This window comes from Haplochromis burtoni, unplaced genomic scaffold (genome assembly GCF_018398535.1).
Source record: "Haplochromis burtoni strain Fernald_Lab_line unplaced genomic scaffold, NCSU_Asbu1 Contig_80, whole genome shotgun sequence".
In the NCBI taxonomy this organism is placed as follows: Eukaryota; Metazoa; Chordata; class Actinopteri; order Cichliformes; family Cichlidae; genus Haplochromis; species Haplochromis burtoni.
In genome coordinates this window covers 1,269,472-1,296,903 of record NW_024582441.1, presented here as the reverse complement: position 1 = coordinate 1,296,903, position 27,432 = coordinate 1,269,472, and the positions used below count along the sequence as shown (strand labels likewise).

Sequence of the window (27,432 nt, the reverse complement as noted above, 5' to 3'; positions counted from 1 at the left end):
TCACTTTTTGGTAAATTAACTGTTCTTTATTAAGTGCTGAGCACTCAAAGCACTTTATTACAAGGCTCATTCACCAATTCATGCAAACTGTTTCTATGCATAAGCACTTTTAAACTAACATTAGCACACACTCCAGTGTGCATCAGGCCCACTCAGGGATCAGTATCTTGCATGAAGATCCATAAACTTGTAGACCAGATGACCTGCACTACCTCCCAAGCCACAGCATTTTGTATTTCACAAGTTTTAATAATTTTGCATTACTCACAAAAACAAAAAAAAAAAACGTGTTAAACAAATTAAAATCCTTATTATTAACTCTGAGGAAACTTTAAATGCAATGCCCTGCTGATTTGGCAAGTCTTCCCACTTCTTAGAGCTGACATTTTGATAAAACCATCTTGCTCTATAATATGAAAATCGAATTTAGTCTAAACATTTAAATTGCAAATTAGTCGATAGGACCATGAAACAACCCATATACCAACAAGAGGGGGTCCAAATTGAAATAAAAGGATAATAACAGATGTCTGGAATCAAAGCTTTTATTGCTGAATATTATATTAAACATTGCTGTCAGGATATAAGTAGCCTGAAAACAATTATAGTGCATCAATTATGTTACAATACACAGTATGGCATAGAGCATTATTTTACAGTGAAGCAAGTAGTTTTACAGGAGCAATATGAAAAAGAGCACAGGAACCCAGAAAAGCCACTCTCATTGACATAATGTCTCTCACCCGACCCCCACACACACACACAGACACACACACACACACACACACACACACCTTATCATTTGAGTAACAGTCCCGCTGGTTATCAGTTCATTATCCTGGCATGATAATGATTACTAAAAAATTAAATAAAGTATAACAAAAAGAGCTGTAGCACTTATGACTTGTATTTCTACTTTACAATGGCATAATCTGTAATCCTTCCGCCTGCTGAGCACCTTGGATCATAAGCAGCACTCTTTAATGTCAGAGGTCTTGTACCTTGATTATACATAACCGCAGAGAGTACACACATCTGATAATTGCTGTGTTGTTCCACCATCAGGACCATCACTGATCAATCACACCGTTGCAATCAGGGATGGTTGCAGCTCTGGAGGTAGAGCGGGTCGTCTGCGAATTGGAAGGCCTGGTTAGACCCCTGGCTCATCCAGTCCTTTGTATGAAGAGGCATGTGAATTGATAAAACAGGGTTTGTAGTGTACAAAACACTAGCTTAGCTTTGCACCTGAGGGGGGAGGGGAAAAAAAAGATGCTTGCCTTCACTAAGTTCTAATATGATCATTTTATACACCTAACCAAAGTGACTGAAGTAAATACTTTTCAAAATGAAAAGCAGTCAACTAAGTCTCAAATGAACAAGGACTACAAGCCTCAGTCTCCTGGGTGAAAGTCTTATGTTTCACCCATTCATGAACCACAGCGTTGTCCCTACCAGACTCTTGTGTACATCTTGTTCCCAAGTTGTAAAGCGAATACAACAATGTGATTGTCCGGTTGCAATGGTGGTCCTGAAGCAAAGTTAACGAGATGCTGTAGGAACAACATCAACACAGTAATAATAAACTCAGAGGCCACCAAACTGTGAATAAAGACAGGGAGAGGACTGAGTGTCTTAACACAAACTAACATTGCTGGATGGTGAACAGATTAGTGATTAAACCATGTTTATTCTTGTTTCTCTTCTTCTCTGAGAAAGATTTTCAAGTTAAAATCATTCAGTCTGGTTCTCTTGATCAACAAAGGAGGAAATCCAGTGACTGCTGAACGTGTGAAACAGTTCGTGACTGGATTACTGCTGCCTGCTTCTCTACAGGTGAAGCCTGATACGGCAACACTTTTAAACACACATGTACACATGATGATGATGATGATGAGCACTTTGATCACTTCACAGTGTGTTCCTCGATCATCTTCTTTTAACCGTTAGCTGTACCATGTCCCCTTCATTCCTCCATTCAATCAGCTTCATTCAGTCACTCATACATTTACCTCCCAGCAAAAAACATTCACACTCAATGAGCCCTCTCCTGGCAGGTTTTCATTCAGTCCCACCATCCACCTCTCTCTGGCAGAAATGAGCCATCAAGGTGTCCAAGTCTCGCCTGTCGGCCGCGGCGTACAGGGAGCTCTCTCCCATCATGCTGAGAGCCATGCGCAGGGTGGACCAGATATTGTCGGACATCATAGTGGCCGCAGCTCCTCCGGGACCCCTTGGCGCTCTCGCTCCATCCTCTATAGCCTGGCGCTGGAGAGATAAAGCTTCAAGGAAATGCTCCACTGCCTCTCTGTGGAGTTAAAAAAGAGAACAGGATGGATTTATGTTCAATCTGCAACGTGCTGATATCAACCTGAACAGGCAACAGTAATAAAAAAAACTTGCGTAAACTAAGTTCACTTTTGCAAATTAAGGTCCATTTCTCACTGGTGTACACTCTAGTGGCCACTTTATTAAGTACACCTGGTTAAGCGCTGTATAAGACAAATATCTAATCAGCCAAATGGCAGCAACATTTAGCTTTTTAGACATGGCGAAGATGACCTGCTGGCGAGAGATCAGAGATCACAATCCAATACAGCACCTCTGGGATGTCAGGGAATCATTTCGAAACAGACGAAAATGTCTGAGGAATGTTTCCAGCACCTCGCTGAAGGTATACCTTATAAAGTGAATGTCAATCATCATCAACACAAACCTTTGTGAGATTTATTAGATTTCTTGCACGTCTGGTCTAGTGTAGCATCTTTTGTGTATGGTCTAACTGTATCACATAAGCCCTTTTTGCATTAGTAGCTACTCTGATTTACTTGCCACAGATCGCTACGACTCGGATCGACTGGTTTTCCCATTACAACCCAGTGTGCGCGCTTGTTGCCATAGCAATGCGTCTGGGCATCCTGCAACGTAATTAATATGCAACACGAACGCTACAACAAAGGTGGACATTGAGCCAAGAATATACCTACTGCTCGGTCTGTGGCTTTTTGTCAAACTCGGGGAACACTGCGGTGTTTTTGTAGCCATTTCCCTCGTTGCTGGTTTCAAAAATGGCAGTTTTAATTTTCGTGAACGAGATGCACTTATGACTCATTGAGTGATGCTACTGACGAGCCAATCGGTGGCATGCAGCGTGACGACGTAACTTCTAGTACCTGCTTCAATCGCTTGAAACCCTGGCTGAGCAGGTACTAATAAAGTACCTGGTACCAGTTTCTATGGCCTCATGGAAAACCCTGAATAGCATGGTGAACCGTGCTGAGTTGATCGGAGTAGGTACTAATGGAAAAGGGACTATAAAATACCTTCCACTAGGAGGCAGATTTAACTATAAACTGCCCCCTAGTGGAAGGTAAAAACATCTGGGAAGCAGCATAAAATTGCTAAAGTTCAAAAGTAGCAATCTGACAGAATTTGAAAAGGCACAGAACGCATTTGATGTGTATGTAAGCAGCAGAATGTCAGTGTGTTTAAGACAATTTGAAAAGGGTATATCAAATGCTGATTTCACATAACACGTTTTTTAAAAGTTTATCTAAATGTAAACTGCTGGACTAATTCCACATCTATCAGAAAACTGTTCTGTTAAGAGAGCCACACTCAGGTCATCAGTGGTAAGGTTGTGAACCACAAAATGAGTAAACCTTGACACTCCCCTATCATAAAAACCAGCTTCAGGAGGATTATGCATTTAATCTAAAGATTTTACTTCTTTACATGCCAAGACTCTCTAGCAAAATACACATCAAAACAGCACTGTTGTCTCACCTATGTGCCCCTAAGTTTACACAGCTGATTCCCAAGTTATAGCGACTGCGTATGAAGCCAGGCTGCAGTTCCAGTGCTCTCCTGTAGGCGGCCACAGCCTCTTCTGAGCGGCTTCCGTTGGCTAGCGTGGCACCCAGCTTATTCCACAGCAGATAGTCCTTATGGGGACAGAAAAACAAAGAAAGAGCTCAGAAACTGAGCACATGACATGAAGCCATTGGAATTTCTACAAAGAATTCTTCACCAACCTGTGGAGTGACGGAGAGAGCAGCGCTGAAACAGTCCACCGCCTTGTCATACTCTCCACTGAGGTTGAAGAGGACGCCGAGACCACACTGAAGCTGAGGGTCCACCTGGGTAGGGTCAACATTGGCTGCTTGCAGGTACATGGACTGGACGTCGGTAAACAAAGACCTGCACAAGGGAAAAGCAATAAGGAAAGGGCAAAGAGAAAGAGGTATCTTTGTATTCTCCTAAACGTGCGTGATGCTCACTCTGGCAGCAATGACCCGAACCTCTCTCTGTCCTTCTCCCTTTCTTTGGAGCTGTCTTTGGAGCGTTCGTGCTCACTCTGCTCCCAAACAGAGTGGTATTTTGGATTGTGCTTTAGCCAGTCACATAGAGTCTCACAGGCCTGCCTGTGCAGTGACTCATTGGTGAAACTGACAGCCAGCGCCATGAGGGCAGTCAGGTTGTCGTTCTTCAGCTCTATACACCTATGGGAAGAATGGTGGTAATAAAAAGAAGTAGTCAGACAGAAAAAACACGACTATTCATTTGGCAAAGAAACTCTTATTTGCAACGACAAATGTTAAAATATGGAGGTGCTTTCCTGGTTGAAAATATTTCTTTTGAGGTGACACTCACATTAGTATGCATTTAAAAAGGTCTTAACAAAAATCTATCCTCACTTTAACATAGACTCTGTGGTGGAAAAACACATTTTTTTTTATATGCAAAATGTGTTTTATATGCTTACAGATACAAAAACTATAGACAAGAGACAACACCCAGATCTAGAGTAATAATAATAATAATAATAATAATAATAATAATAATAATAACTACATGTTTTACTACATGTTTTAGTCAACTTTGACTACTGACCTGCGGAGGGCGCTGATGGCGGCAAATTCTTGCTCATTCTCTGCCTGACAGGTTCCCAGATATTGCCAAGCCTGCAATTTAATGGGGGAAAAAAAGACACATGGTATTATTTCAAGGGCCTTCTGTTGGAAGCAGGAGAAAAACATGGCTAAAATTAGAAGTAGGGAGACCTTTTGGCCCACAATGTTATATTAACTAATAACAGGATGTTCTAAGAATTAAAAAAAAAAAAAAAGTGTAATGCAAATGAGAACACAGCCTTTCAGAGTCTTACCAGCTGGTTGTCTGGTTCCTTCTGCACAGCACTTTCAAAGAACCGGACGGCACCAGGGATGTCCCCTGCCTCCATCCTCTTCAATCCCTCTGACAAAGGGTCCGGGTGTGATAAGTAGGGGTTCTCCTCTTCAAACTGATAGCCCTGCAAATGAAAACAAGGAAAACATTGAAACTGCTCAGAGAACTTGTGTGTGTATATGATTTTAATTAGTACTTAATAGGGTATATGAAACACAGGAGCACATTAGACATTGTGCATGACAGCCGTATGCGCAAAAATGCTGAAATCTTGCAACACAAAACAGATAGCAGCAGACACCTGCTCTGAGCAGGCTGACGGATACCTTGTCGTAAGAAGTGCTGAGTAGCTGATCGAAGTCAGACAGCCAGGGATGACTCTCTGCATCTCTCTTCGCCATCTCCTCCCACTCCTGCTGCAGCTTCTCCCAGAAATCCACATCACTCTGACAAAATGACAGACACGCATCATTACTTCACAGCGTATTGGAGATAACTTTGACCTTTTTCAACTGGAAGACGCTGCTGCATCGATGATGCCTTATAGGATGGCCCTATATTTTTTTCGTTCCTTAAACAGGATTAAGTTTGTGGGTGTTTAAAAAAAAAAAAAAAAAAATCAAGGGCACCGTCATGCCAATCATTCAGGAAAGTTTCCATTTTCAAACCTCAACTCCGATGACACTCAGTGCTTTAACCTCTACAATACTACTTATTATACTTGGCTTTGGGTTGAAGGTTTTTATTGTCACAGACTCTTGCCTCACCTCCACTGCGGCTTTCGCTTGTTGAAAATCAGGTCCTGATGTAGCGAACTCATCTACCCAGGCTTCAGCCGACTCCTCTGACACCTGAATAACAATGAAGAGCAATGGCAGTGGTTGATAGGAATCTGTATGCGCTGGCTGAGAAAACTGTTATTAGAAGGGGAGAACCGGGGCATTCAGAGAGGAAAAATATAGAGGGGAGTGAATGTGAAGGAGTAAAGAAATGAAAGGTGGAAGAACACAGAAGAAACCATTTTTCTCGTACTGCTTCCTTTATCTCCTTCCTAATTAACTCCCAGTTTTCTCCTAAGACAGTAAACGCACTAAACAGCAACTAGATGCAGGAAATCTGAGACTATCTGAATGAATGGGTAAGATCGAAATTGTTAACACTGGTAGCATAACATACAAATAAGTAACTACAACTGCAGCTTAAAATAAAACATGGATAGCTGCCGTGACCACAGAGGTCGTACCTGCCTGACGACTCTGGCCCACTGCTCTGCTTGTTTAGCTTTTACTTTGTCAATCTTCTGATTCATCTCTGGGGGTTCCAGGGGAAGACTCCCTCCCCCCGTCTTCATCAGGAACTACGGAGGGAGGGGTGGCAGTAGGGAACGGGACAATGTTTCGAGGAAGAGGAGGAGTTGGTGTGGAGGATTTTTACAAATTTTTTGGAGGGGTGGGCAAAAAAGGAGTAATTTGAAGTATCAAGAGGAGCAGATGAATAACAGGTGTTAATGAAGGTAATGGTAAGCCAAGAATCCAAAGGCAGGTTAAAAAAAATAAAAATAACAAAATAAAATAAAAAATAGGAAAAGCACAATTCAGAGTTAGAGGGCGATGGCATAGATGTAATCATAATGTAGCATGAATATGGCTGACAGCTACACATGCACAACATAATGTGGAAGCCATTTAGGCCAGGAAAAGAGCACGAAACAGATGTAAAGCAGAAAAAAGCAAACTGAGATATCAGGTCAAATTTTGGACTTACAAAAGATTAAATTAAAGTACAGATTATAGCTTAATTTATACTTCTGCGTTGAATCTATTTAGAGCCTACGGTGCAGCTCCTGCTGCCAGCATGTGCATCTATCCCTGGTGTTCCTGCAATGCTCTGCAATTTCCTTATCCAAACACTAGCTGGGGGAACACAGATCACAAAGTCAACGTTCAAGCGTCTTACACCTGCATTCTATCTGGAGGCCACCAGATGGCGATAGCAGTAGTTGCAAAACTACTAAAAAAAAACCCCAATCTTCCTGTTTTGACCTGTGTAAACACTCTCCTGATGAGCTCATGGGCCCAGTCACTTATTTTGGGTCATACTGAATTTAAACAAATGATGATGATAGTGATGCTATCTTTTAAAATAGAGGATTATCATTGGTATGAACCTGCACACTCACTGGCTAACCACCTGTCAAACAAGCAGTTTCACAGTCAGACTTTGTCACAGGAACCTTCTTGAGGTAATTGTTTTTGGTTTGTTTTTTGCAACCAAGATCCCCTCTCTTACAGTCGATTTGAAAAAAATGGCAAGAGAAGAAGTAGCCAGAGAAGCTTAAGCCCAAACGGCGCCAGTAAACGAGACTGTGTTGATGATGCATTTATGGAGATACATGGTTACAGCATAGAGCTTCACAGTAAAAAGTAAAAACATCAGAGATTCAAGGCAGAAGTATAAACACCCAATTTCTCCAAATTCTGACTAGATTAGTAAAAATTAGTAAATAAAAAAATAAAATAAAATAAAAAAAAATAGTTACTAACAAATCAATCTCTAGATCCAATTTAGGAGGTACAAAAAATAAAATAACCCAAACCTTCTTATTTATACTCTTTTAATCAGAATAATTTAAAAATCCCTAAGGAAATTATGTAAATCTCTAAAATTGAGTAATTTGCTGCTTTGCAGAGTATTTTTAACTTTCCAATTACATGATTCATTTATGCCCTCAGTGGTATATTTCTTTGTGCTGTATAATGCTTTAGACTATGAATTTTTAAATAGACTTCTTCTAGAACTTTTGTTACAGGAATTAACCCATTAATATAGCAGGAATAACATATAACTGAATATATGTGCATTTTAAATATATGTGTTGATTTTGTTGTAGTTTTCCCTTCTAATCTCTACATTACACACTTGTAATGTTCTGCAGCAAACTATGGATCACAAACCTAAAATGGCAAGACTCACTGCTGCAGAAGTCTTGAGACTAAACCTAACCTTTTCAGGATGCAGAATGACTGAATAAAACAACATCACAGCAGTTCAGAATTTCTGACATAAACACAAACATAACTAATAAATATATATAATATATATGAATTATATAGTTATATATTATATATAATTATTATAATATATTATTGATATATATATATAATATAATATATAATTATATATATATATTATATATTATTTTTTTTTTTATATTTTTTTTTTTTTTTTTTTTTTTTTTTTTTTTTTTTTAAGAACCTATTTGGTCATTTTAGTCACCTGTGGGTTAAAGATATTTAACTCTGATCTATATTTTTGGGGGGTTGTGTGTATTTTTGAATGCAGTCAGAAATGTTATGCATTTACTTGACTAATTATTTTGTCTTGTTTTTCTGGATCAAAGATACAGCTTAAAAACCAGCTGTTCAGAGTATACCTCACCTTTCCCCCATGATAGCTAAGTTAGCAGTTAAACATTGTTGTGACGGACCTTAAAATCCCAAAAGAGCCTCTATTAATTTGAAACCTTGATTTCATAAGCAGTAATGCCCCATGCTTTGTTAATACAGTTTCCTCTTGGTTTATGCTGGAAACATTGGGAGGTACTGGAATCTTTGTCTCTTGAGTCACCACTTAGCCAGTCTGAATGCATTTGAGATGCATCGTCTTACATCCTGAAGCCATATTGGTTCAACTGATCTAAGAGAAACATGAAATATCCAGCAGACAAACAGTCTGCAGCAGTATTATAGCTCAAGAAATCAAGCTTTCAAATCAATAAGGCTCCTTTGGGATTATAAAATCTCTCATTAATTCAGTCAAGTGAAAGGATTACGCCTCCGTACTTTTGTATCTGTCGTCTTGTAGAGAAATACATTTAGAGAGAAACTCGATCTGGCATCAGCCTTTTACTGCCTGAACTGGTCGAATACAAAGCAATGAAGTTGCACCTTCTGTGAAATCCAGAGCGAAAGGAAAATCACGTCAAGATGGGAAAACCCCAAATCTTGGTCGTGCACATTAAAATCTAAATGCTCAAGAGGAGAAGCTGACAGTTATGAGAGCCCTTTCTCTGCAAAAACAAATTCCATCTGCAACACTGCAGCCTGGAGACTCATATTACAAGCAGACTGGTGGCTGCTTCTGGTTACATTTGTGGAAAATTTTACACTGCATCAGATACTGGGGTGATGAGTCACAAGGCTTAGCCTATACTGGGCAACAGTGAACCAGTGTTCTACCCCAACATACAGCGTTCACAGTTGTAACCATCCTTTCCTCAGTGGGCTGCGACTCGTACCTGGTTGAGGTTGGAGGCCCAGTTCTGAGCATTCTCGGCCTGAGCTTTATCTGTGAGCTGTTTGTCTGTCTTGCTCTCCACTGTCACAGTGCCCTCGCCAATTTGCCTAATGAATCGCAGGAACTACACAACAACAAAAAACAAATTACAACAACAAAAAAAAAAAAGGCATTTACTATTACTAATTCATCAGTTTTACACCAGTAATGCTAGTTTCTTCCCAAACCAGCAACTTTCTTCCCATACTGAGACAAAAGCCATTAAAAACCACAAAAATCATCTGTGCACCACATGCTACAGTCTCAAGGACCTACTCTACAAAAGAGTTAAAGAAAAAAGTGAAAGAACATGGTGATAGACATGTAAAAGGAAATGGTGTGTATTACGGTGTCACAATGACACACTGCTCACCTCTGTGTTTTGTAACTTTGGGTCATCAACCTTTGAGACAAGCTCATTGGCTGTCTGCCTCAGCTCGTCTTCTGCTTGATACTCCTTAGTCCTGTCAGATTAACAATAAAAAAAACAAACATAAATTTGATGCTATAAAACTAGAAGGTCTTGAGCAAGACTTTCCCATGATGTTTTAAAGTGGTCTAGAACAATCGTTCTCAGAGTTTTTGAAGGTCTTTCAAAGCCTTTCTTTGATCATTTGCTGTTTTTTCACTCATTTCGACATAAAATAGTTTTATTTTTGTACCAATAAGGTGAAGAATGAAGTTAGTCATAGCAAATACTGCTTTTCAAGCATATTAGAATTGTACACACGATTTTCAACTTATATTCTGTATTTCAATGTATATTTACAGATGTTTCAATGACACCCATTTCCAATATTTCATGGAATATAAAATATAAAGCAATGATGATGGCTGGCTCAAGACGTTTGCACAGTACTGTAGGTTGGAACAAATCACTTCAAATATAAACTGCATTTTACACTCTCGTATTTAGAGCCCAGTGCACAACGATGATTATACAAGGACTCTTTAAATCAGCTTTCACTTCATGTTCAGCTGCTTCACTGGCTTCTACCAGAGCTTTAATGGATTAACTCAACACTGTCAGACAAGAGAATATCAGGTTAAATGTTTAACAATTAAATAGAAAATTCACTCACCAAGAAGAGAAAATTATCACAGTTTTTCAAGTGCTTTAAGTTCTGCCAACAGCACTCTTGTCCTCCTTGATTCTCCCTCACATGTCTACTCTACATTTTCTACATGTAATGCAGTGCTTGTAACCCCCTTCCACCCCCCGGCTCTATCCCCTGCTCACCATTCATTTGCCTTGTCTCCAAGATCCCCCAGCCACAACTTCTCCTCAGACTGCTCCAGATACTCTTCTGCCCAGCGGCCAGGATCTAAAAATGAGAGAAATTGAAAAATTAAAAACACAGCAAACACGTAATAATGACATAAGCTGTTTTCACCCATGCAGTGAGTCTATAAAAAAAAAAAAACAAAAAAAAAAAAAAAACCTTTGTAGACGCCTAACAGAGCTGCATGTGAGAACTCAAACGTCTGATTCTGCTGGATCGGACATTAAATGGTTTATAACTGTCAGCTCCCTTTTAAACACCCTGTGCCTGAACGCGTGTGAGAACAGTGCAGGTAATCATTCGGTGGACTCTCAGCACTCTCAACAAACAGGTTATTTTTAGCAGTGAGTAAATTTTAAAGTAGATCATCTCTTGCTTTGTGCTACATGTGTGAAAGGACAACCTTGGAAGAAGCTTGGATGCAATTCTGCTGACACTGTCCAGAGTTCATGAGTCAGAACAGCTACACTATGAAGACTTTGTCCTAAAGATATTCACTCTGATTTGAGCAAAAAAACGTGATGATATGAGACAGAGTGATGATAACGGCAGAAAGATGATTTGCTCATTAAGCAAAAAATGCAGAAGGCCAAGAAAAGCAATGAAAACAAAACATACCTGCTGCCTCGGCAATAAATTCTTTCGTCCAATCAGCATCTGCGGCATCGCCGAGTGCGATGAGCCCCGGGGCGGAGGCAGAATCAGAGCCTTGGAGGAACTCCTCCACCCAGTCACCAGAGAGGGCCAGCGCTGCCACATCAGGAGCTATGACAAGGAAATACAAAGAAGTTCAAATTTACTGGAAAAAAGGTTTAGAAAAATCTTTTAAACTTCATCAAATAATGATGAAGAGCACCTCTCTGTGGAGCTTGTCTGTAGCTCTGCTGGTCAATCTGCTGCATTTCCTCCAGCAGCTGACCCATGTCAAAGGTCTGTGGAGGGCGTGGAGCTTCCTGAAGGAACTCATTAACGAGCTAGAACAAAACATTCATTTTATATAAAATCTAACGGTAACTCTTAATGATTAGAGTACATGCTGAGGAAACCTAAATATTTTGGCTTTAGGGTATAAACTTGAAGTATATACTGTACAGTCTTAGAGCAAATCATTAAAATTGAAAGAAAAGCACTTACATCTTCCTCAGTTGCAATTTCAATGGGAGTGGGATGAATCTGCAAAAAATAATAATAATAAAGTATGGTATCTATCAGCAAAATGTTTTGCACAAAAATGTTAAATCAAGCAGCTCCAGAGATAAAGGTCACAGGGAGCTTGAAAATATATCAAGAAAAGTTATTGCAAAAGCAACACTAGTGCTTTTGCTGTAGCCTGGTGCCAACTGCACAAAAAATTCTGGAACTTAACATTAATATATTTAAATGCCAATTAGCTCTTAAACTGCTATATAACAAGGGCGACAGAGAACAGTGTTAGATTTTCTAATTAAAAGGAAAGATATACTCTTAAATTTACAGCCCTACAACAGATTGTGTTAAATCTTGTATTCTTGTAGCAGAGGCACTCTTACACAGTTACTGTATGCTTTGATACAGTTTCTGCATTTTAAGTTAAAAGCATGGATCCAGGAAATATTGTTCAGATCCTGGCTCAAAAAGCTCGATCAGTTACTCATAAGAAGGAGCATTTCTATAAGCATCTCGATGCAAAGTGGGTGCAGGGTAATGTTCTGTTTTGCTGATGAAGAACTTGCCTTCTGTCTTTGACAATGGCGACCACCTCAATTTTCTCAATAGGATAAGAATCTGGGCTCTCCTCTGGAGCAGATCATAATACCTGTCAGTATCTGCATAAATGTTCCTTTTCTGTGGCTGCTTCTTAGTTCAGGTTCTTTTCCTTGTCTCTTGTCTACGGTGTGCCACAGGGTTCTGTTTTGGAGCCTTGCTCTGGCTTCAGTCCATTTTGAGCACTTTTAAGAACATCTGCTCTCATGTCCACGCAGATGGAGAGTTGCACGCGCAATCAGAAATGGTTATTGTTATTATTAAGATTCTGGTTTTGACTTTCAGAGTTCCACATGGACAAACACCTGAGTACTCATATTTTCGTCTTTTGTTTTGATGTTCTAGCATTTTTTTTGTGAGGTACTTTGTGATTTTTATCTTGAAAGATCCAATATTAGTAAAATTTTACTTACTTGAATTCAGTTTTATGTTGTTCTGTAATTACTTTGCTGTGCGTCATGCAAACAAGGGCCCCTCATTAGCAGGAGTAACAGAACATGGACGAACCCAAGAGCAAAGCTACAGCTGTTAATGGTAATTCTCACCTGCTACACCAACTACTTTTAATTATGTTTGTTACTTAACCAGAATCTCCTGTCAGGACTGAAAAGCTCCCACGAGATGAGGCAGGTTCTCTCTCATTTGTTTGTTTGGTAGCAGAGATGTTATGTAAAAAGAAGCAGAAGGAATTGCTGGAAAGCTTTATTACTTTTAAAGTAACAAAGTTTTGTCAGGAAGTTGATTAGTATTATTTGATAACAGTATCCCCATTTTTTGTCATCTCCACATAGAAAAAGAAAAAACTAGCTTGGGTATGAATGAAACATCCGAAAAACTCTGAGATAAAATGAAACAAATGCAAATAAATTTTGTTGTCAGGTATTATTTCACTAATGCATACCACTGAGCGAAATTAAAACTCTGGAATGTAATTATTTGTTACATTTTATTTTATAAAGTTACAAAAGGAAAGCTTAAGTATAGTCTATCGTTGCCTTAAATAATTAAAAAAATAAATAAAAGGAATATCAGGCTCTTCCTCACAGATAAAAATGAGTGTTTATTAATTTAATGTTGAAACTCAAAGCCAAAGTTTGCTAAAAATCAATAAAGAGACTGAAAAATAACAGGGACATTTCTAAGTGACCCCAAACTTCTAAGCATATCGTGTAGACTACAGAGCTCAGGGCCTGATGTCTTACAAAATACTCACTGGAGGTGCTGTGGCGTTCCGCCATGGCCCCCCTTCCTTGGTCATGTGACTGGTCAGCTTCATGAGGGGATTGGCTCCCCCGCATTCTGCCTCCACCAACTCACGCATCGCCATGGCAACACAAGGATGAGGCAAACCCAATCAGACCACCTGCAAACTGAGAAGAAGAGCCATAAATGAACCACTCATATTCAGTCTGTGTTCAAGAAAAGTATTGCTATGAGAAGAGACTTATTACAGTTTTATTTTGTCTTCAGCTTAGCTTCACTAAGCTTCCCCGAATGGGTTGGCTTGTTTTACTTTAGTTTTGACCGTTTACTTTTTCTTTTTTTTTTTTCCATGTAAAGTTTTCAGTTTAGGTTTTATTAGTTTCACTGTTTTTGTTCCTTTTGTTGGTGACAGATCAGAACAGATATAATACAAATACTTGTCTTACAAACATTAAGAAATTCCAGTCCCACTAAACATCTACACTAAATGCTCCTCAGTGAGAAACCCTAAAACAAAATATCATTTTCTATACATTTATTTTTAGTTGGTTTTATTTATTGTATGTAGGGCTGGGCTATATCATACCGTTCACGGTAATACCGGTGTAATTTTGGGCAACGATAGGAAAATGAAATGTCGCAATAGAATATGGGTAAAACGCGCATGCGCAGTGCCTATGTTTACATATGCACATGGCGGCGACGCAGAATGAGAAGAGGCGAAAGTGGATCGTTGAATGAAACGGATGAACCAGAATTGGTTTGTAAAAATGCTGCAACTTCAGTGGTGTGGAACTGGTTTGAGCTTTCGTCCGTCAGATACACAACAAAGCACTATTTTTGGTAGAGCATGCTAGCAGGCCGTCGTTATTACCGTGTTGTTTGGAAAATACGGCACACTTAAAATCAATCCTTTGATTTTTCTGAAAATCGACAGTGCCCCTTATAATCCCGTGTGCCTTATGTATGAATTCTGGTTGTGTTTACTGACCTCAAACGATTTTATGTGTCACGCGCTCGAAAATAGTCAAGTGAGCATTACGGCTATCGTAGGCAGGGCCTCGCGGAGTGATACGTACTGTGCTTCAACATAATATTACCGTATTGTGTGTGTATAACCTCTTTTTAAGTTTTGTGGATATTATACATGGTTATGCTGAGGATATGTCGGCCAATTTCCACTGGAAATGCCTTTTGGTTAAACTGTCAGCAAGGAATTTGCATTTGCACTGTTAAATTTTTATATAACTTTAATGCACATAAAAAACAGCTGCTTGTTTAAGTGAAAATACATTGATGGGGTTTTTTGCACTAATAAAGTTGTGGAGTTGTAAAGTATTTTGTCTAGTGTCAATTATATCGTCAGTTATATCGTTATCCAAATTTTCAAATGTATATCGTGAAAAATATTTTTGGTCATATTGCCCTGCTCTAATTGTATGAGTGTAAAATATTTTTGTAGCTAGTCTTTCTTTTTCCCTAATGTGCAGGCTTTTTTGTGTCCTGCTCGGCATCAGCTGGAAAAGGCTCTACGCCCACTCTATGACCCTGCATTGGGTAAGCCATCCAGCCATCCACATTCTTCCTCTCTCACAGAGCTAACACAGAAACAGATAACCCTTCACGCCAATTTAAAATCACCAGTTAAGCCAACATGTGCGTCTTTGGAATGGGGTGCTTCCAGGAGACCTGGATCCAGGACCTCGTTGCTGTGAGGCAACAGCGGCTAACCACAGCACCGATGTGTCGCCTCTGTCAGTGCGCCCCAGGGCGGCTGTGGCTACAATGTAGCTTGCCATCACCAGTGTGTGAATGTGTGTGTATGGGTAAATGACTGAATGTAGTGTAAAGCGCTTTGGAGTCCTTAGGGACTAAGTAAAGCGCTATACAAATGCAGGCCATTTACCATTTACCATGAAGAACATGCAAACTCCACACAGAAAGGTTCCAGTCAGCAGGTGGATTCAAGGCCACTTTGCTTAAAGATGGCACCACCGACCACTGCGCCATCCAATTATCATTTTATCTATTACCATTTATTTTCTTTTTTCATATTTAGTTTTACTGTGATAGTCATGCAATGGACTATGTAGAGTGAAGCACCTCAATGGAACAATTAAAAGACGCAGATCCTAAAGCATCCAGTATGAGGTCCAATTTCTAATTAGACACTTAAATATTAGAGAAACTAAACAGTTATGCACCAATAACTGAAAAACCATCCCCCAAAATATAAAATGTTTTAATTTTTAACACTCGACATATTCAACCCTGAAAGATTTTTTTTATCATTATTATTATTATTATTATTATTATTATTATTATTATTCGGCACCAGAGAGTAATTTTAAGTTCAGTTAGTCCTTCACATTGTTTTGTGTCCCTTCCATCACATCTAAAAATAATTATTCAATTTCCTGACCCCTTTAACAGCTGACAGGCCGAGCGAAATCTTCAGGCTGCTCAAATAGCCTCATGAAACGCGCACAAATTCAAGCTCCATCTGCTGTTTTTCATTTCATCTTCTGGCTCTTAGTGAACCATTAATAATGAGAATATGATGGCTCAGCAGGCACAGGCATCCACAGCATGTTTCACTTAACTCATCTGGTACGTTCAGGAGATTTTTGCTTTTAAGAGCGTTTACGAAGATAAAGAACATCAGCATCACTATACTAACACGCTGACTACATGTAATACTATTTTATTTAAGCAAATCTTCTAATCAGTTGAGAAATGCTTATTTTGATAAATGCTACCACAAATACTCTGGATTTCTGTATGCATTACTGTTAAAAGCTCTTGAGCCACCCCTCATTTCTTTATATTTTGTTAGGAAAATTGAAAATACATGTTTATTTATACATGATTTATTGAAATGTGCAAACATGCATTGAACTATAGAATATAAGCTGAGAAAAAAAAAAACACCCACCAACAAGATTTGTACTACTCTAATGAGCTTTAAAGTTAATATTTGCAACTTTGTTATGCAAGCTTTCTTATAATTTTATTAAGTAGTCTTCAGGATAAGTTCTCCTCTTTGGACGTTGGCTGCCTTTTGTTCTGTTCTCTGTCAAGACGATTCCAAACTGCTTCAATCATTTTGAGGTAGATGCTCTGGTGAGGACAATCCATGACTGATAAGTGTTTTGCTATCCAGGCAGTGAATTAAGCTGCTGTCAATCAGACGCTTTCCAAATGGCAAAATCTGATGGATATTCTGTGTTTAAAATTCCATCAATTCTAACAAGATCCCAGCACCACTGCCTGAAAGGGAGGAAAAAGGTTCATAGTGTTGTACCACACTGACGACAGTTTGAATCAAAAATTTCAATTTCATCATTCTAAGATTTGCTGCCACTGATTTTCAATCAAGTTCTTGCATAATTTGGCATACCGCAGCCTTTTCCACTGACACCAGGTTCTTCATGGATTTTTTCCTGATTCTTCCAGCTGCTTGTACTATAGTTGACACAAGACTGGTACATTGCTTGTGTTAAGTGCCTTTTATATGCTTGAATGATGGATAGCGGGTCAGTGTTAAGAGACTAAAATAAAAAATTGGTCAGGTACAATTACTGAGCTAAAAATGAATGAGAAAAGAAACAAAACAACTGATATCTAAATAAAAATACCTTCAGAAAGCCTTGAGAACTTGAGAAGTGTTCAAGACCACTTTAATATATTACAAGAATGTTTGGCTCCTCTGTGAAGCAAAATATAACGAAATGAAGAGCAGCATTTTTTCACAATACTCCATATCAGGTCTAAAATAACAGCTATATAAACTGCAAAGTTTCAACTGATCCTGCTCCATCTGATGATTACTCACCTAAACATTTAAAAGCAAAATAATAAACAATACCGTGACACCGTTTCACTCTGAAATGTAGTCCCAGATGTATGAAACTCTGCTGCTGTACTTCAATGACCCCGATCAATTACACATGCTGACCTCCCTGGAGAGGAGGAACATAAAAATGAATTCCCTTCCTAATCTCGCATGTGACCGTCTACCTAAAAACTCTTCAGTGACTATTACACAACACCTTACAGGTGGACTGTTGTTCTTGCTGTCTAGGCTGAAGATTTAAAGGCTACTTTAGTGCCACCGCTTCAAATGGCTGCTGTATTATGATTAGGGTCAAAGTAAGAGGATCAGACAGAGATATTAATACACACATTACCAAAGACGGGCCATTATGACACCTGTTTATTGACTACAAATCCACGGAGACGATAGGAATAGGCGAAGGTTGCTTTTGTCACACATAGTCCACTAGTTATAGATATCAACTAAACACACCTGCCTGCATTGTTACCTTTCTGGGAGCACTGTGTAATAAAATAGAGCTGCTCGGAGCTAACTGCAGCTTCAGCTACAAACAGCAACATTAGCTCGATAAGCGATACTCTGTGTTATTTATGTAACCAGCGTGCTGTTCATGAAACCTAAAGGGAAACCGAGGACGCTCACGACCGTCCGGAACTCAAAAAATATCAGCTGTGGCTAGCTGGCTAGCTGCAGTAGGGCCAGTGCAGAGATCACTCCCGTAGTGTGCACCCAGCGAAGAAGCATGAATAGAAGGGAAGCATACTGTTCACCTCACCGCCGACAGCTGCTGCTGTATCCGAGCGACAGTCCCTCACTCCGGCGGTATGTCCCCTCTTGTCCCGCTCTCACACCTCCGTCCGAACAAATTTTCCAGTAACCGTCCGAAACCAGTCGCTGAGTGCTATTAGCTCCCCGCTTTTATTTACCTTCCTCCCCCATGACCCACAAAACCCTTCACCGCTAGCCTGGCTCGTGAACGTTACGCCAGTTACGTATTCTTCAACTGGTTTTACGCATGCGTAAGGAAGCGTCAGCGCCTGGGAAAAAAGGCGTAAAGAGCCTAACGTTAAAATGTAACATGCCTGAGAACAAAGTCCGCTTCCCGGATGAAACATGTATTTGTTAAAAAACAAACAAAAAAAAAACAAAAACACGAAAGTAACGCGCAGTGCTGTGCAGAAGTCTTCAGCCAACCATCATTTCTTTATATTTTACTTCCAAAGAACCTGGTTTCTGTCTTTGATAGTAGTTTTGAGAAATAGTTCTCCACGCTTTTAGAGATTTTCACTTTTTCTCTTTAAAAAAAAAGGTCATTTTCAGCCCTGTTCTTATACCAAACCCTTTCAGAGGAACGTTTCTACGTTTTAGCCACTAAACACTGACATATGAATAATGTAAGCATAAAAACGACACCTAACAAGGTTGTGTCTGCATATAAAAGACAATTTAACCAAAAAACCTAAAGGTGTTTTATCTTTATGTAGTTTGTTACTAGCAGTTAATCATAAAACCACATCATTTATTCTTATTTCTTTACTTGAATCTGAATAATGCCAAAGATAACACAATCTGACAGACATAAATCTGTATTTTTACAGAATCAAAAAAGTGCTTTTAACAGCATTTGCGACTACATATAATACTTTTTAAAGAAAATCTTCTAATCAGTTGAGAAATGCTTATTTTGCTAAATGCTAGCACAAATACTCTGGATTTGTGTATGCATTACTGTGAAAATGCACTGGGAGTCGAAACCTGGTATATCTCAGCATGGTGTGCAGTGTGTCCTTAAAAAACAAATAAAAAAAGTATAGTTCAGTAGATGAAGAGTATCTGAAATTAATGTCCTTACAAATTAGGGAAAAAATCCAGCAAAGGGCTGCATTAGGGCTGCGTTTTAGCCAGTGGTGTTGGGGATCTTGTCCAAATTTATGGAATTATGAACATAGAAAGGCATAGGGGCCATCTGGAAAACATGAATTGCAATATGTTCATTTTTCAGCACTGATCCCAAACACGTCGCCAATAGTGTAAAAGCATACCTGTATAGAAAAACACACAATGTAATGCCTAGTTATATAAATCTTTGAGCTATAGATTGTGTGTCACACTTTAAGTACATGTTAGTTTTAGATAATTTTGAATTATAGGACATTTAATGTAAATTTAGTGTTGCTGAACTGATCATTTTGCTTAAAAAAGGATCGGAATGCTTTCTCTTTCATTTTACTGTCATTTATTTAAGTAGAAGCAGCCACAGAGGACAGAAATCTGCTGCCGTACTGTAACAAAGGTTGATATGTAACTGATGCTTGTGCCAAGCTAATAAGGAAAATAATCCTCACATCACGCTGTGGCAGGTTTACCACATGGTACTAACACAAACAGCCAAGTTCAGGTCTTCCACATGTTTCAAAGTGAAAAATTTTTCATTTGGGTTTAGAATGATTATGATAATCCTTGGCTTATCATGCTTATTACAGTTCCTGAATTCTTTTATTTTTTATTTAACACATGTTAAGCTAAAAAGAAGAAGCAATGTGTGAAAAAATAAGCACACCCACTGAGTACATGGTAATTAAGAGGGTAAGTAGCAGCCAGGAGCAGCCAATTATTCAGTTTGATGTCTGCTGATGATCAATTAATCAAACAAAAGGCCCAAAAGGACCTCTATAAAAGTTATGGCAGTGTGCTGGTCTGTGTGCGTTAACACGGTGTCAAGAAGGAAAGATTTTAGCAGTGATCTTAGAGAAGCAGTTGTTGTTGCCCATCGAATGATTATTTACAAGTGGAAAACTCAGAAAATGCTCAGATAAACTGCAAAGTGCCCAAAATCTACACCTCAGACTCTGCAGGCCTCTTTTAGCATGTTGAATGTTAAAGTTCATGACAGTACAATTAGAAAAAGACAGAACAAGTATGGTTTGTTCAGAAGGGTTGCCAGGAGAACATTTATTTTCTCTAAAAAGAATATGGCAGCATGGCTATTGTTTGCAAAGCCACATCTGAACAAACCACAAAGCTTTTGAAACATTGTGCTTTGGAGAGACAACACCAAAGTGGAGAACAAATACAGCATTATCAGCACAAACACCGCATATCAACTACCAAACACAGCAGTGAAGCGGCGATGATTGGGGCTTGTTTTGCAGGCACAGGACTGGGGCACCTTTAAGTCTTTGAGCTGACCATGAACTCTTTTAGATATAAAAGAGAATCCAATGTGAGGTCATGTTCTTGACAGCTAGAGCTTTTTATAAACTGAGTCACGTAACAGGACAATTGTCCAAAGAACAGCAGGGAATCTACAACACTGTGGCTTAAAAAAGCAAAGAGTCACTGTGTTGCAATGGTCCAGTCAAAGTCCAGAGCTCAACCTGATTGAAATACTGTGCTGAGACCTTAAGAGAGCTGTGCATAAATGAATGCCTACAAGCCTCAACTGTTTAGTTTTTGTTAAATAATGACACATGGCGGGTTTTTATTCATCTGAGTTTGTTTTTACCTCGTTTTAAGAACTGCTAAGGACTACATTATTTTTTATGTTCTGATATAACGCCTTAGAACTGAAAGAGGGTGTTCTTTCTTTTAACCATAACCAATGTTTTGAAATATCCAAAACGTGCTCAGATTTTTAGAATTTTTGACTATTTTATCATGTATTTGAATTTTTCATGTAAACCTTTAACTAAACTTCCAAAATTGTTATTTCTCTGAGTAGTTCTCTACTCTAGTTACCTTTTTAAAGTATGTCTATTTATTTGTTAGCTGTTGTCTAGAATTGCTGCATGAATGATTTTCTATATTTTTCCAGCACTAAAATCTTTTGTTATTCCACTGATGAAACTTTCTACTGACCTTACTGTTTCATTTTGATTCTTTTTTGTAATCGGTAAATTATTGCGTGAGCTACTTTTGTTGTTGTTTGTTTGTTTTATGGTTATAGCTTTTGCTTTCTTCTTCAAACATATGGATACTTCATAAGATATTCTAGTATTGACTGTTTGGTCCTTGTTATGACTTAATGGTTTTTCTGGTGTTGACTGTCAGATTTGTAGTCTTGTCTTTATTATTAGTAATATTAGTTCTAGTTCCCCAGTGTTTCTCTGCCAGGGGCGTAATTTCCTGGGGGGTTAGAATAGAATAGAATTCAACTTTATTGTCATTGCACGTGTCACAGGTACAAGGCAACGAAATGCATCCATCCAGAAGTGCTTTAGCCATGATACAGATATATATTACAAATATATATTAGCAATAATATAGATATGTAAGTATATTACAGAAATGGGTCTATTATGGTATGTTATAATGTACATGGTATCGAGGTATGTTATGAATATGCTATAACTATAAGAATGTACAGGCTGTAGTGAGTACAAGCTATGTACAGGATATAAATATGAAAAACTTTACAGAAATATGAGATATACAGTTATACAGAAATGTGAACTATGCAGGTTATAAACAGCTGTAGAATTAAAAATCATCGTATTGTACAGAATGATTATTTACACAGAACTATACAGTAGTGCAGTTAAGATAAGTGAGATATGTGGATAATTTCTACAGAGGCTATATAAAGTGCTGGTGGTTGTGAGTGGTGGTTCAGTCCATATTATTGTGTGTTTAAGGGTACAGTTGTCCATTGTGGGTGTGTGTGTATGTTCAGTCCATGTGTTTAACGTGGGTCAGATGTCAGGAGGCAGAGTTCAGGAGTCTGACAGCTGTGGGGAAGAAGCTGTTCCGGTACCTGGTGGTCTTAGTCCGGAGGCTCCTGTAGCGCCTCCCAGAGGGCAGGAGGGTGAAGAGTCCATGTGATGGGTGACTGGGGTCTTTGATGATTTTCCCAGCCCTTTTCAGACACCGCTTCCTGTAGATGTCTTTTATGGCAGGAAGTGGTGCTCCGGCGATGCGCTGGGCAGTTTTCACGACCCTCTGCAACGCCTTCCGGTCCGAGGCAGAGCAGTTCCCGTACCAGACTGTTATACAGTTGGTCAGGATGCTCTCGATGGTGCAGCGATAGAAGTTCACCAGGATGTCTGAGGACAGGTGGTTCTTCCTCAGAGTCCTCAAGAAGAAGAGGCGCTGGTGAGCCTTCTTGACCAGCTTGGAGCAGTTGGTCGTCCAGGTGAGATCCTCGGAGATGTGGACTCCCAGGAACTTGAAGCTGCTCACACGCTCCACAGCCGTCCCCTTAATGTGGATGGGTGGATGTGGGTCAGCATTCCTCCTGTAGTCCACGATGAGCTCCTTGGTCTTCTCGGTGTTAAGCAGCAGGTTGTTTTGTCGCACCACTCAGCCAGACGATCCACCCCTCCGTAGGCGCCTCTCGTTGTCACTGATGAGGCCAATCACCGTGGTGTCATCTGCAAACTTAATGATGGTGTTGGAACCATCAGCAGGTCTGCAGTCATGGGTGAAGAGGGAGTAGAGGAAAGGGCTCATCACACAGCCTTGTGGTACACCGGCATGTTGGGGCGGTTGGGTTAGGGGGGTTATGATCCCCCCGATAATAGACCCAACCAAATAAAAACCCCAATAAAATTATAAATTATCTTGCATAAATAGGCTGTTGATTTTCTTTACTCAATTCGGTAATACCAGCAAAATAGTTGCATGTTTAATCATATGGGAATTTACCCAGATTTATTTATTTATTTATTTACACAGAGATCTTGACCCCCAATTTTCAGCACGAAGTTATGCTGATGTTCTACAATAGATTTTATAATCATATCATAATCTGTAATATAAGATTCAATCTTCAGGGTTAAATTTCATGTGCAAAGTCATACTTACAATATTGTTATTTCCAAGAAAACCCTCTCATGGAGACGTCATATAGTGTTTTTATTATGAATTTCGCAATGTTTTCCGACAGTTCTCAATAACAATTAGTCAGGATATTCCATGTTGTCATTGTATCAATAATTACAGGTAATGTTTGAATAGTAACATAGTAATAATATAATTTCTTAATCAATGCAATGTTTATTCCTTCTTAACATCACACTCAAAAACAACAGGCTTTTATTTACTGACAGCGTTAGCACTGCACATTGATAGGCTACACAGACGGACAGCAAGAGACACAGAGGGACAGTGAGGGAGAGGTGAAGGGAAAAGGCGGTGGGGTAGGGAAAGGTGAGGAGTAGCACACGGTTGTACATTCATTAAACCGAAAATACCGGATGTGGTGGAAATCAAATTCAAAAAGAAATAATAAAGAAATATTTTGAAATGTGAAAAATAATCGGCAAGAAGTGCGCGAGATGAAATGAGTGAGACGCTTCTTGGTATCACAACAATGTGCCCTCCTTTTTCTGTGATATCGACAAGTTCTTAAATTACAACAATATTACACACAAATTAATAGACACTCATCAAGCCAGGGATTATCATCCTTATCACTACTACTATTATTATTATTATTATTATACTGTTTTTCGATGCTGTTAAGGGTGATTACTCAAATGGGGAAAAGTAAATGATGATCAGCTTTCTCTCCAAATGTGCAGATAAAGAGAAGAGTGGCTGCAATAATAATAGTAATAACAATAATATCATAATAGTCATCATCGTATGTACAGAAAATTCATTACAATCAATACAATCAAAACTGCCCAAGCTGAGCGGACATTCTGGAAACAGCACGGGTAGCGTTATGGAGTGTGTCTGCGTGTTTCTGTTTGTGTGTGCATGTGGCGTCTTGCAGTTACTGTAAGAGCAGTGTGCAGTGAGTCAAACAGTGCAGTCAGAGTCATTTAGAGGCATTGCAGCGGTCACTGTGTGTGTGTGTGGGAGGGGCGGCTCAGAGGTCAGGTTACACCAGCTTTATTGTACGAGGTGATGTTTTGTCATTTTGTGTCACGAGCTGAAACTTTGCGAAGACTCGATTTTGAAGTAGAAACCACACCGAGCGGCTCTCAGTCTGCCTTCTTGGAGCGCTGCAGAAGTGCCAGCTTGGGTTAAGGATGAAGTGGACGCTAAATAAGTTCCTAATAAAACATAAAGTGTTCTCACAGAAACAAAAGCAAAACACCTGCAAGCTTATCATGAATACGTGACCCCGTGATGTCTGACCCCACTGCCTTTACTCTGTGTTTGGACTTGGCCGAGGAATGCGTCAGGAGAGGATGCAAAGAGCGAGAAAAGAGCTTGTGCAGACTTCTCGGGTTAGTCTAATGAACAGATGTGTCAGGATCGAGGCTTGTGTCTACAGATCTACTCGAGGCCTACATGTTGCAACAAATTGTCCCTGTTTCCATTTTGTAAAGATTTCATTCTGTGTTCGAAGACAAAAGATAGAATACAATCTTATTATTACTTTTTCTTTTTTTTTTTTTTTAAACAAAACAGTCTTATTCAACCAGTATTACACTATACAGACACATGACCATTTTGTGATTTAGCACTGGTGCACCACATACAAATTTGGTGGGGTTTAATCAGGTGGTTAAATTACATTAGCTGTATACATTGTGCCACTGAACATTTAGGTGGAGGCAGCCTGTTGTCGGCTGTAGGTCACATATGGCGTTGGGTGTCAGGAGTATTACGGTGACTGCATTGTGCGTCGTGTTTGTAAGCTTACATTCCTTATACTAGTCGTTCATTGATATTAAAAGTGTTGGAGTGTGTGACTGGTGAGCTGGGTTGTGGTTTCCATGAGAACGGGTGCAGAGATACATGTGGCTCAGTAGCGACGGGCGTTGCCGTCTCTGCCCTCCTTCTTGATGATGATTCGCTGGTCATCGCTCGCGTCGTCAGGCGACTCTGCTACCTCCTCATCCTCCTCCCCCTCGCCCTCCGTGTCGGCAGAGATGCCCATACGAGACTCGTAGGACTGGGGGAAAAAAGAAGTGGATGAAGAAGTGTGATCACATCAATAATTATTGTTTTTTTGGAGGGAATACTCTGAAAAGTTCACGCGTGTGAAGGCAGACAAGCAAACACTTTTGGCAACATAAGACAAAGAATGAAAATAAACATCTTTATTACCTCCATTGGGTTTACGATGATGGTGAGCGCAGAGTCGTCCCATTGACTGCTGCCCTCCTTAGCCCCGCCTCTGGCTCCTTCACCACGGCGATGGATTGAGCGGATTCGGAAAACTCCCAGGATCACCATCACAACCAGGAAACCTACGCACACCATTATGATGACGGTGGCTGCTCCTGGGACCACTGGAATAAAATAGAGCAATCAGATTAAAGAATCACACCACAATTTTCCAATTATCACCCTATGAAACAACAAAGTCCCACAGCAATTAACTGATCACAACTACCTGGGCACCCAATGCCTCGTGTGGCTGTTGTTCTTCAGAATTATTAAAACATGCGATGGATGGGGTACATGGGGAGCACTGTAGTTCAATTCTGAGTCATCTGTATGTGTTCTGTCCTCCTGCCTTAAATGCTCACTTCCATATGTACAACCTAATTTTGTTCATAGTCATAAAATTAAGTTTGTTTGCTAAACGTTAAAACTATACAGGTGCCGTACAGTCATTTTAGATTATGGTTCAAACACAGGCTAATTTGATCTCAAGAGGGCTGGAGCAGTAAAACCATTACATAACACCCTACAACGAAGCATTCATTTACAAAATAGATGACGAATAGCCCGAGGTGTTTTAAAAAAAAAGAAAAAGTCAAAGACGTCTCAATTTTTTTCACGTTCAGTCAGTCTACAGTCATTGTAGAAAGAAATCCTGCTGTGGCAAATCACATAAAAGCCTTTGTGTCAGTAAGACGTCTACAAAAGCCATGATGATTCAGACCTTTGAATGAATAAAACAGCACTTTAACCCACTCTCATGACTTACTCAATCCTTAACAACTTGGAACAAAATGCTCCTGGTGCAAAATACGTGAAAGGGTGCCAAATTTGCACCCAGGCCAGATGTTTGACACCGGATTAGGTTACACATTATATCTGTAACCAAATCCAAAGGCTCTTTCATCATATAGATTAAATCCTGGTGATTACATTCAGAGGTCTGCGTGTTTGGACAGACTTTCAAAAACTAATGCAGTATTTTATCACCAGTGTGATTTAGTGTCTGTGACTTTAATTAAGGTAGGAAGTGTTTTTGCCATTGTTTTTTATTAAATTGTAACATCTTTGTAGATCTTAGTCACCTTTAAAAGAAATATTGGAAAAAGCACCCACTGGGCTGTTTTTAAGTCCAATTTATATTTACTTTAGTTTTAATTACTTATATGTTTTGGTATTCAACATTATTTTATCTTTCATGCTGAAAGATTTTAAGACATCTGAAAAAGGTGCTATTAAAAAACCCCCCAGAAATGTCACCTGAGTTGCGATGTGGATTAGGTAGGGTGTGTCCACTCAACTCTCCAGCATGGTGGGACGGATGGAGGAACTGCTGCTGGGAAGCGAGCAGGTGGGATGGGTGGTACAGACTGTCCAAAGAGTGGAGGAAGTTCACCTACAGAGAATTAAAAACAGAGAAGAAGAAAGAATGACTTCACTGGCTGTGTGGTTAAACTGCGTTGCTCCCTCACAACATCTCCAATTGCAGTTATCATTGGAACATACACTCGGGTGTTGTTAGCTACACCTGATAAACTGCTTGTTAAATAAAATATATATTCAGCCAATCATGTGGCAGCAACTCATTTGGGTACGCAAACATGCTCAAGACGACCTGCTGAAGTTCAAACCGAGCATCAAAATGGGGAAGAAAGAGGAAGTGATTTTGAATTTGTCATGGATGTTGGTGCCCAACAGACGAGTATTACAAAAACTGTTGATCTGCTGGAGTTTTCCTACACAACCACAAGTGTCAGTTCTCTGGGAGAAAATGCCTTG

The 27,432-nt window shown here is 39.5% G+C and overlaps 2 protein-coding genes across 10 annotated transcripts in view; both read right to left on the bottom strand.

Annotated features, from left to right (window-relative positions):
• Positions 1-531: 531 nt before the first annotated feature.
• pex5 (peroxisomal biogenesis factor 5) lies at positions 532-18,594 on the bottom strand. 8 transcript variants are annotated; one of them, XM_042222162.1, is made up of 17 exons: positions 18,365-18,594; positions 13,762-13,918; positions 11,940-11,978; positions 11,662-11,779; positions 11,424-11,570; positions 10,763-10,847; positions 9,896-9,986; positions 9,485-9,607; positions 6,431-6,544; positions 5,955-6,038; positions 5,514-5,633; positions 5,168-5,311; positions 4,894-4,964; positions 4,302-4,502; positions 4,035-4,200; positions 3,787-3,944; positions 532-2,308 (listed from the first exon to the last, which is right to left on the bottom strand). In XM_042222162.1, exons 2-17 carry the CDS (start codon positions 13,873-13,875, stop codon positions 2,062-2,064), a joined length of 2,022 nt encoding a protein of 673 aa, XP_042078096.1. In that variant the 5' UTR covers positions 13,876-13,918; positions 18,365-18,594; the 3' UTR covers positions 532-2,061. The 8 variants fall into 8 exon arrangements, with proteins under 8 accessions (XP_042078096.1, XP_014189967.1, XP_014189966.1 ...); XM_014334481.2 differs by having other exon boundaries at positions 4,281-4,502; positions 17,620-18,593; XM_014334480.2 differs by having other exon boundaries at positions 4,281-4,502; positions 18,360-18,593.
• Positions 18,595-23,425: 4,831 nt separating this feature from the next.
• Positions 23,426-27,432, bottom strand: part of clstn3 (calsyntenin 3) — a 29,721-nt gene continuing 25,714 nt past the window's right edge. For both annotated transcript variants that reach the window (XM_014334476.2, XM_014334477.2), the window contains exons 17-19: positions 26,914-27,049; positions 25,594-25,778; positions 23,426-25,438 (exon numbers count right to left, since the gene is read on the bottom strand). In XM_014334476.2, coding sequence (XP_014189962.1) covers positions 25,289-25,438; positions 25,594-25,778; positions 26,914-27,049 — 471 coding nt within the window. In that variant the 3' untranslated portion in view covers positions 23,426-25,288. The remainder of the gene's footprint in view (positions 25,439-25,593; positions 25,779-26,913; positions 27,050-27,432) is intronic.